Genomic DNA, 11,133 nt, shown 5'->3' with positions numbered 1-11,133 from the left:
CACCTTTTTTATGCCCGTGCGTCGAAAAGTCGGGGGCCGGTGGATATTACTTTGCCACTGCCCGTCCGTCCGCTCTCTCGTACAGTTTTCAAGGTAGAGCTTTTATCTTATGTTACTAAGGGTCGTTCATTTTATCAAGATTTCTGTTTTTGTTAAATTTTTCACAAATAAAAAGACTGTGAACTGTGTCATTTCATTGTGAAGTTATACATGCTGGGGAACATGGTTTGTCATGCTCATTCCCCCTAATGTTTTCAAGCTAGAGCTTTCTTATTCTGCAGATTCTTTGTTGATGCATTTACTAATGATATTTATATACCATCCGGGTAGGCTAGGTCTCTGCCTTTCAACATACTGGTGAATTTAATTTTTCTTCAAATTTTCCGCAACTGACAGAATGTTGAACTTCCTGTGTTTTTTGTCCTGGAACTTCCAATGTTTTATATCCTCGTGACAAATAAGATGAAGTTCAACAATAAGCAAAGATACGCTAAAACATATACAAGACATTAAATGGCAAACAACCCCAAGAGGTCCAAGTTAATTGCCACGAGTATTTTTATAATCGTCAAGTTTCAATTCTATCAAACTGAAATCAGCTTCGGGTTATTTTTATTGTTTTATTATCAAGACACGATTTGTTACAATTGAAAAACAATGTTTATTCATGAACAGTTTAAACGAGTATATAAAGAAGTTTATTCCTCGGTTGTCCATACCACACTAGTTAAAGATGATAAAGTTACTTGCTATTTGTATGTTACTGGGACTAACGGTCGGTAAGTGATTAAAGATTCTTTCGGTTTGAATATTTTAACGAGTATAGCATTGCTATAGAGAATTATTTTAATCAGTGAAACTCTTATTTGTTTGGAATGCTTAAAGTCATATGAAACAAGTTTCTTCAAATTATAATGTTAAGAAAAAATTTGAACCAATGCATGTATATAAACTAAGTTTTCTATGCACATTTTTTTCACATTTATTACGAATCCATAACGTATAATCGACAAAGCATTTTTCATTCAGTGAAAAGTTTTCTTGCGTATTAATTAACTTTCATGTGTTGTTCCCGAAGTATACAAAACGTGACCTTAAGAAACAATCACCACAGAATCATAGAGCATATGAAAAATAAATGAGACTTTACAGACATGTAATAGAGCGATATTTCTTTTTATGTTTTCCATGCGTTTCTATTTGTTTAATAAATTTTGTCATAACAGTTGTTCAAATATTTGGTGAATTAATTTGATTCTTTCAGAATCAGTTATCACTATCTAACTTCAACGTCTTTCATCACGATTTTTTCCTCACACTTGCGCTGTGCGGTTGCCGAAGTACTACTGCGAGATCTCTTGGTTAAGGTCACTGCGTACGGAAAAAAAACTTTCGGGAAATTAGAGCACGGGAAGACAATAAATGAATAGCAGCACATTTCTAAAGATTTTTTTTTATAATGAAAGTACACGTACATGTGTGTTATATTTAAACTTAGCCATTCAATTATATAAAACCTTTTCAATTTTTTGTTAATTTGAACTGGGACTATCATACTTATATTCCAGATTTAAAATATCATATGACAATGTTTAGTCTTCAAAATTAAAATCAGTATCTGTTGTCATGCAGACATCTAAGGATAGCTCTCTTAATATTCAGTGGAGGAAACACGAGTCTTCCTGAATGAAGGCATCATATATTTATATTCATGTCAATATTAGTAAAGCACACCTAAATCTTCGATCATTGGCACACTTTACAAGTGTACATGTATGAGGGTCACATTATGTATAATTTTGACTCACATGTTTTTCTTGCAAAATAATTGTTAATAAAACGCATCCATAAATTTGAAATTCAACCAGGTCACAAAGGTGCATTCATTATAAATACACCACTTAAAATTGAGATAATTTGTGCACGTCGTACAAATAAATGCATCTCTCAAATCGTACTTTCTTGTTTATGACCTGTTGTTACTAATTGAAATGCTTTTTTGTTATTTAATGTTATTCAAGGTTATATCTGGTCTATATACCAGCTTTGATAAGTGTTTGGTATTACCATAAATTTTCACTTCTTCGTAATATGAACATCAAAATTATTTATTTTGTAAAAATATTTCCTTTCTCTATTTGAATTGTACACGTATACCTAACAACAAAATTATTTTTATTATCCTGTGTTTAAAGTAATTGCAAATGGCTGATATTTTTGTTCAAGTAAATTCTTAAATTGTTTAACATTTCACAGCGGTATAACATGTTACTTTAATTATTCTTCCCTTAGTTTATTTATTTTGTATTTGCATTGTATCATAGATCAAATTTATTTGTTCAGTGTATGTTCACTGGTGTTAATATGTCTTTTGATTGAGTTAAGCCATTTCAATTGATATTTTATAGTGTGTTTTTCTATGTTGTGATGTAACATTATTGTTTCAGATAAAGGTGAAGGTTTGGTACCATTAAAACGTTTAAACCCGCTAAAATTGTTTGCACCTGTCCTAAGTCAGGAATCTGATTTCAGTAGTTGTCGTTTGTTGATGTGGTTCATAAGTGTTTCTCGTTTCTCGTTTTTTATATAGATTAGACCGTTGGTTTTCCCGTTTGAATGGTTTTACGCTAGTAATTTTTGGGGCCCTTTATAGCTTGCTTCTTCGGTGTGAGCCAAGGCTCCGTGTTTAAGACCGTACTTTGACCAATAATGGTTTACTTTTATAAATTTTGACTTGGATGGAGAGTTGTCTCATTGGCACTCATACCACATCTTCTTATATTTATATATATGCAGCATAATGCATTCTTTCATCTGATAGTTTCTTAATCAATACTTGCAACTCTTTATTACATAGGCATAGTATTTCAGTTATTTTTTCAACAGAAATTAAGCTGGGAATAAATTTATTTTGCTTTTTGGTAAAGAGTAATTTATTGTCAAGCCCTCAGTCATGAAGCCGATTATGAAGCCAGGGTATCTCACAATTTACGGATCGTTTTTAAATTATAATGATTTTTGCATAACTTCTAAAGTTATAATTAATTTTGTAAAATGAAAATATAATTTCGATGACTATAGTACATGATTCTGTAGTTTTAATTTTGCAAAAACGTTCAGTATTAAAAGAATTATTTTTTCGGACTTCGTCCTCTTTCACAGTTGACACCTGACTCATATTACTTAAATACATTTTTTTTAAATATGAGAGATTGTTTGTATATTTTGTCTTACCATTTTGTAGAATTATGCTTTCATGATTCGAGCATGTCTTGAGTTATCGGTATTTGGATAATTTCAGGATACCGGGTTAGAACAAGATTCCTACAGAATCGACTAAGGCCACGATATGGACCCATGTCGATCGTCGGTGGAGCCGAAGCATACGAAAATGCTGTTCCTTGGCAGGTAATCACATAATGTATTACATCTAAAACCAACAATGTTTTATAAAATATTAAAATATTATTGATGTTTTAATCTGAGTTTTCGCAAATAAAACAAGTAAAACTATAACTTATTTTGCTGATACAAGACATTATAGTCAGAGATTTCTCGGAGCACGATTAACTGCTTTGGAATAGCCAAACCAATAAAAATGAATTTTGGATAACAAGTAACTTGACGTACACACATTTCCGGTTTGTTTTAGAATCAGAACATTTGGAGTGACTTCATGCTCAACACGCCCATCGGTTATTTTACTTTCTTTACTCTATGCTTAAAGTTTTGCAGGTATCAGTTAGGCTGTAATTATATTATCCAAATACAATTAGTGTTTAGTGACTAGGGTTGTTCAATGAAATTTACTCAGTGTCGACCGTTTTTAATATTGATAAATTAAATGTTAAATGTCTGATGACTGGGGATTAGACCAACAGCTTCTTTCCCTCTAAGGTAGAGCGTCACCACTAGACAAATAAGGCGGCTTTCCATGTCAAAATAATATTTTTACTTTGTTTGCTTTGATAAATGTCATACTTCGAACAAATAGATGTGTTTAATGACCTTGTCACAAGGAGATACCCTGAAGGTCTATCATACAGATTATTCCATGTATTGAAATGGTTTCTTTGCCATACGCTTGAACTTTCGGCTTCGATATCAGCGACACTTCTCATAATTATTGCCAGGATTTCAAGCATGTGTCATAGGTTTGAAACAAGTTCGTTCCTTGAAGGTTTAGGTCACATATAATAAATGTATATAAGAAAATATGTCTTACCAAGTCTTTCTACTGTCAAAAGATATCCAATTATAGTTATTTTTGTTATTTATTATCAGTTATCCACAGGTTCTAACATTAAGGCTAGTGAATACTGGTATTGCAACCATTTAAAAAACCACATCAAATATCAAATGTGGGTCCTTTATGAGATCAATTTAAGCTTAGTGGTATTTATGCTTTATGTGTCTGTCCCAAGTCAGGAGCCTGTAGTTCAGTAGTTGTCGTTGGTTCACGTCTGTCATATTTGTTTTTCGTAAATTTTTGTTTTGTTATAAATTAGGCTGTTAGTTTTCTCAATTGAATTGTTTCATATTTTTTATGTCGGGCCTTTTATAGCCGACTATACAGTATGGGTTTATCTCATTGTTGAAGGCCGTACAGTTGCCAAAAATTGCTTACATCAACTTTATTTGAACATTAGAGGATAGTTTTCTCATTGGCAATCATACCACATCTCGTTATTTTTATATTCATGTGTAAAATTAAATAAGAAACTATTATAAAAACACTAAAATATACAACCAAAATGTATCTTCTTTTATTTTAGGTTTCTATCAAAAGTAACGATTACAACCACTTTTGTGGTGGCTCGTTGGTTAAAGGAAAAAGTGGTATAGCCGTAGTTACTGCAGCGCATTGTGTCAGTGATGGGTAGGTCGTGTCGCCTTTTACTACTGAATATCAACGAGTCCTATAAACGCTTTCCTTCTCAAGGACATGTTTTTCTCGTAGTGTTTATAACTTCTGACTGTACACTAAACCCATTAGATGTGTACTGGTTGATTATAAAGTCTGGGAGAACATGATTTATTTATTAGTTGTCATTGACTTTGAACTAGTTTTCATTAACTGCGAGTACTCTTATATCGGAACTTTTTAATTGTATCATTTTAACTTTATGTTAGTTGTTTTGTACTTCGTGACAATGAAATGAGTCGAGCCAACTCCAACTGATTTTTACAGTGTGTTCTTATGCCACGTTAGGGGAGGGTTGAGTTTAACCCCGCCACATCCTGTATGTGCCTGTCCAAAGTCAGGAGCCTGTAATTTAGTAGATGTAGTTGATTGCTGTTTGCTTTATCGGTTTTTCGATTATTGTTTTGTCATTAATCTGGCCGTAGGTTCTTTTCGTTTGAATTGCTGCACATTTTGTCATGTCGGGTCCTTTTATATCTGAGTATTCGGTACCAGTTTTGCTTATTGTTGAAGGCCGTATGTAGTGACCTATAAATACATTAATTCACGTCATTTGGACTCATAATAGATTGGCCTTTAAACCACAGCTCCTCATTGTATACTAGTGAATGAATTTACTGACATATATCTCACATCTCCCTTTGAATTCGTATTTTGAGCTTGTTAAATAGATATTTTAAGAATGAGAATCTTGCTGCATATCGATAAAAATTCAATCTGGAAAAATATATAAATACAGAATTTGCTCTTTATGTGTATTTTGTTATGCCCCCGCCGCAGCGGAGGGGGCATTAAGTGTTACCCCTGTCTGTCTGCACGTCCTTCCGTCCGTACGTATGTACGTCCATACGTTCCAAATTTGGTATCCGTTCTCTATTTTTAGTTTGCCTCAACCAAATGTTATGAAACTTATACACAATGCTTATTTCCACAAATCACAGATCAAGTTTGAATTTGGGTGGCGCCCCTTTACAAATGGAAAAATTGCTGAATTAATCGTTTCCGTTCTCCTACTTAAATTTGCCTCAACAAATTGTTATGAAATTTATATACAATGCTTATTACCACAAAACTCAGATCAAGTTCGAATTTGGGTGGCGTCCCTTTATAAGGCTGTATGCAACCGGGGGCACCATCTGTGTCCCATTGACACATTCTCCATTTATTTACAAAATTTCTTTTTGATTGTCCTAAAAAATATTTCATCTTCTAGATTTAATCGCATTAAATCTAACCATAACTATATTTCCGAATATTTCCTTTAAATTAGCCTAATATACTTAATTTTTAAATTTTCAAGAGTCGAAAAATATTACATTTACCTCAGACAAATCGTTTATCATGCGTTTTATTTTACAGAACTACGGCTTCAAGTATTCAGGTTGTAGTTGGGAGACATTCCTTATCAACGCAGTCAGCATCTGAGAAAACATATCAAGTCAGCGAGATAAAAAATCATCCCGATTACAATTCAGACAACATGAACAACGATATAGCGGTATTGTTTGTTGAAGGTGAAATATCAGAAACAGAGGAAGTCGCATCGATTCAACTTCCGAATGAACAATCTAGTGTCTTTAATGGTCAGGAATGCTTAATTTCAGGATGGGGCGCTCTGAAAGAAGGTATAAGTATAATTTTTTTTAGCATTTAATGCGATGTTTCATATTTGTCTTGAAAAAGTATATTTGTCAGTCAAAACTGTTAGGAACAAGAGACGACTAAGGTTGGAAATACTGATTATTTTGAAAACCAGAAATGGTGTCTATGAGTGTGAGTGTTCCAAGATCAAACAAATCTCACATTTAATTAATTGTAAGACAAATTCAGTGCATACATATAAATAAATTATGGTATCAACATACAAGAGTGGACACACATCAGTGTGGATAGTATGTTTGGCAAAAAGAATTTTTTTTCAATAGGGTTCTATGTTAATCTGTGTTGCACAGTGACAGCCAACCTGTACTAAACACTAAAAATTAGTATTAATATATCATAGACTGGCAGAGCAAAATCGATTCTATCAACTGGTAACATGTTATCAGACGAGACTAGATAATAAAATATGATTAAGTCTGATAATTTACTTGTGTTCAAATATTACTTAAATGCTATACATGGTTTTGCAGGAGAAGAGGGGCCTGACAAATTGCAAGAGGCTTGGGTTGATCTATTCTCTAATGCTGTCTGTTATGAAAAATACAATGACAAATTCAACAAGAATTTAATGATTTGTGGGGGTAAAGAAGAAGGAGGTATTGATTCTTGTCAGGTAAAACCAGTTTCTTATAGTGAATTTCTTTACAGCCTAAACAATAAGTTCGTTCATATTTTCCTTGCAAGAGGTCATTATATTTCTAATTCATTTGTAACTCATTTACAAAAAAGACAATCTGTTGAAACTACAATTTTTGCCCCAAATGAACAGATTTCAAACTATAAGGTTTCGATGTTAAGAGAACCGCAAAATATTGGCCAAAACCCTAAATTGGCATATATTTTAGAACATCAAAATTAAGATATGTACCAAGTTTCTTGTTGATGTAAAACATAATGCTCTCTTTAATACTATTTCAAAATATAATGCGTGATAAGGTACAATAAGGTCCATATTTGGCATATTTCAGGGAAATTTAAAAGTTTCCGTTCATTATCTTAATTCATGGCAAAATAATGGCGAAACTTGTATATTTTGTTAGAGCCCCACTGATGAGTCATATGAAGACGAAACGAGCGTATGACGTACTTAATCATACGCCTAGTGATGAGTGTTGTAAACTTTTTTAATTTTTTTTTGTTGTTTATAAACTTTTGAGTATATTTTGGATATTAAAAGTACGGTATGTGCACACCGAAGAAACTTTATATTTGGTGAGATTGTGTAAATAGATATAAAAAATTCTTCACTTAAACCATTTTGTTATTTCTTGGCTGTGCACGTTTACCACAATAAGTTAATGTGGATGACTTATTTTATAAACTAATTTTTCTTCATTTCCGTGAAATAGATGAATACAATGACGAAGTTATGATTATAATATTGATAGGGGCAAATATTTCAACCAATAAAGCAATATCTTGAAATTTTCACTGAAATTGTGCTAACATTTTAAAATAAAAATGATTTCTCGCAAAATACCAGATTGCTATTTCTTTGCGAAAAGCTGCAAAAACAGATAACATTATAGTTAACTGAAAGCAACTTCCAAAATATATGGGGGTGGGGGTGGGGATGGAATTAGAATAGTATATATGTTCTATTAATTCAGCAAATCAAATATTATGTTGAAGGCAATGTTGAACTGTTATTGGTTAATTTTTTTTATGAATTTAATATTCTTCTTTTGAGTATTACATATATTCAAAATTGTTACCATGGTTTCATCTGTTTAACAGGGTGATTCAGGAGGACCATTTGCATGCTTCGACGATAACTGGAATCCAATCCTTGTTGGTGAGTAAATTTGGGATACCCAAGTTGTTGTTATTGTTGCTTCGCTTGAGAGTAAAATACATATATGTATCCTTGGTATGAAAACAACATTGTCATCTTGTTACAATTTGTGCTTTGAACTTTATCAGGGTTTGGGGGGTGGGGGTGGAGGTATACTTCATAAAAATAATATAGTCGGGTGAAAACTGAGGAAGAAGATACCAATATGGGAATTAGAAATTCTAAGTCAAAGAAGAGCAGACAAGAAAAAAGAAACATTAGTCCACAATAAACTACAGAGAAAACTAAAGATTTAGTAACACGAACTACCGCGTGTTTTGGGGGAAGCTAATAAAATGTTTTTATGTTTTATATGACCATATAATTTTATTATTATTGTCCATTTTTTAAGGCGTTACAAGCTGGGGAGAGGGCTGTGCCAGAGCTGACAAACCAGGGGTGTATGCAGATGTGTTCAAGCTTAGAAGTTGGCTGAATAATGTGCTAGGTCTGTAATCCGTACGTTTGGGGCTGCAACGAAGACAAAATAATCTCATGAAGAAATGCAATTGATTCTGTAATCGTTTCTTATATAAATAAAAAAAAATATGACTTGTTATAATTTTTTTTTCTATAAATGCAAATATTTTCTTAGTGACATGTTGGTTAACAGGAGATACGCTGATTTATCGATGAATATCAAACAGGTTTTTGCATCTTTTAAGATTAAGTGTCGAGCAAGTGGTGAATCTACCATATAAGTGATTCGTCACTAGCTTTCATTTCGAATAGATTTTTAAAAAAGCATTCACTTCTTATCTTTACAGATAACAGAAATCAAATAAATCTCTGATCAATTTCGTATCTGAAAAAAGACTCTAAATTCTATACTTCATCAGACAGCTTTCTGAAAGTAGTATTAATCCATGTTAAATCAAATGTACACACTACATGGTCATTAAGTATTCGTCATTTGTGATTTTTCACAAATATTTCATATAAAACTACGTTTTTAAAACAAAATATTGTGAGGTCAATTCTTGTTGAATTAGAGCCAACTTGGTATAAATAGAAGCAAAATTATCACAGGTTTATTTGTGTATTTGGTTATGTTTTTGTTATGGAGCGTTTTCATTTTCTAATGATATACACACAGGTATTAAATTAATTTTTATTCACAAATTTTCTTTATAGCTCAACCAAATCAAATTGTAAAAAAATATTTTACCTGTTCATATCAAGAAAAACAAAAACAATGACCAAATGCACAAAATTACTTAAGACGATTCTGGGTCTTTCAACATCTGGTTTGTAAAAATCCAACAATAGTTGCCTTCAAAATATTATTTTTTTAAATGTGATTTTATATAAAATATATAACAAAAAAGTAGGAGACGAATACTGTGGTTCAAAGTAGAAAGCTCAAGAAAAATGTATGCCGTCTCGTCAGGTTTTCAATTTTAAAAGGAGAACAATAATTACAAAAACAACTGATAGTACAACAGACAATACCAAACACCAATATCCGACTCCTCCGAAAATATAGACGTAGAAAAAAACAGCAACGAAAATCCATGGTCCAGTAATATACATTGCATGGCACAAAATGTGGTGAGGTTCCAAAATTCTCTTTGGAATTTGGAGTTAGTCTCTGTTGAATTTATTCATTTTGTGTTTCACATTTTTCAAAAGTCATAAAAACTGTACACAACTTAACAGTATTACAACTTCATATACTTTCTTTGAGATTGTAACAATTTTATGACTTGTATTTGAACAAGGAACTAATTATAGGAGTCATGTATGTTAATAACATAAATCAGTTCAATACTACAAGTGTCTGTATAATATATCAAACGGTATAAATCGCCCTAGTTCTAGACATGTGAATTCATTTAACAGAGACAGTCAAAGAGCTGACATAATATCCAAAATTCCTTAATGGCAAAGACAATTTCTGATATAACAGAAGAAAACCACTCACGAGGTTCCTGACTTGAGACATACATGAAAATGCTAGTTTTATATCGGTTCCCGTACTTTGAAGAAAATTTCACAAAGCAACATTATATACAGTACACGAACGATCGTGTGCACATGCCTAGAATAAAACTGCCTTGAAATTAAATTAATAAAAAGAAACATTTTAGTCTCGTTTTCAACGATACATTCGCAGGACGGAAATGATTAACAACAGCAGTATAGTTACAACCGTTTATCGGCATGTTTATTATAAGCAAAACAAATGGTTGTAATAAAAACAATTTCTAAATTTGTTAGATTTATAAATAATATTGCCATAAAAAGGTTGTTATTGGATACAGTATTTCATTACAATACTGGCAGGTAACAAAACTGCTAGTGCAATTAAAGGAGAAGGTATGATGTGGCGTCTTTTTCTGCCCCCTTTCCCCCCTTGAATTTGAAAAGTAGTACAAATCTATCAAATATTAAACATCTTTCAGATGTTCATAATAAACTCATCATAGATGCCAGCATTAAAATTTTGTACGCCAGATGCTCGATTCGTCTACAAAAGACACATCAGTGACGCTCGAATAAAAACGTTCAAAAGGCTAAATAAAAAAAAGTACAGTGTTGAAGAGCATTGAGGACACAAACGCCCGAATGGTTTTGTGAAATAAAGCTAAGGTAATCTATTCCTGGGGTAGAAATCCTTAGTATTTCGGAAAATTCGAAGTTCTGTAAAGAATTAAGTTATAATTATGACCATATCAATGATAATTTATGTCAACACCGAAGTGCAGACTAC

At 32.3% G+C, this 11,133-nt stretch overlaps 1 protein-coding gene across 1 annotated transcript; it reads left to right on the top strand.

The window, feature by feature from the left end:
- The first annotated feature begins 693 nt into the window (after positions 1–693).
- LOC127702850 (trypsin-like) lies at positions 694–8,982 on the top strand. Its single transcript, XM_052207157.1, has 7 exons — positions 694–779; positions 3,302–3,408; positions 4,776–4,879; positions 6,284–6,549; positions 7,057–7,199; positions 8,324–8,381; positions 8,773–8,982. The coding sequence occupies exons 1-7, from the start codon at positions 734–736 to the stop codon at positions 8,874–8,876; spliced, it is 828 nt and encodes a 275-aa protein (XP_052063117.1). The 5' UTR covers positions 694–733; the 3' UTR covers positions 8,877–8,982.
- Positions 8,983–11,133: the final 2,151 nt, after the last annotated feature.

This window comes from Mytilus californianus, unplaced genomic scaffold, assembly GCF_021869535.1.
Source record: "Mytilus californianus isolate M0D057914Y unplaced genomic scaffold, xbMytCali1.0.p SCAF_1, whole genome shotgun sequence".
Taxonomy (NCBI): Eukaryota; Metazoa; Mollusca; class Bivalvia; order Mytilida; family Mytilidae; genus Mytilus; species Mytilus californianus.
This window is presented reverse-complemented; position numbering and strand designations above follow the sequence as displayed.

Bases quoted from the DNA above. Each gene is read 5' to 3' on its own strand.
- LOC127702850 (XM_052207157.1), top strand. From the start codon at position 734: ATGATAAAGTTACTTGCTATTTGTATGTTACTGGGACTAACGGTCG. The intron at 3,409-4,775 runs GTAATCACATAA...CTTTTATTTTAG, and splicing joins AAAATGCTGTTCCTTGGCAG to GTTTCTATCAAAAGTAACGA. The intron at 4,880-6,283 runs GTAGGTCGTGTC...TTTATTTTACAG, and splicing joins GCGCATTGTGTCAGTGATGG to AACTACGGCTTCAAGTATTC.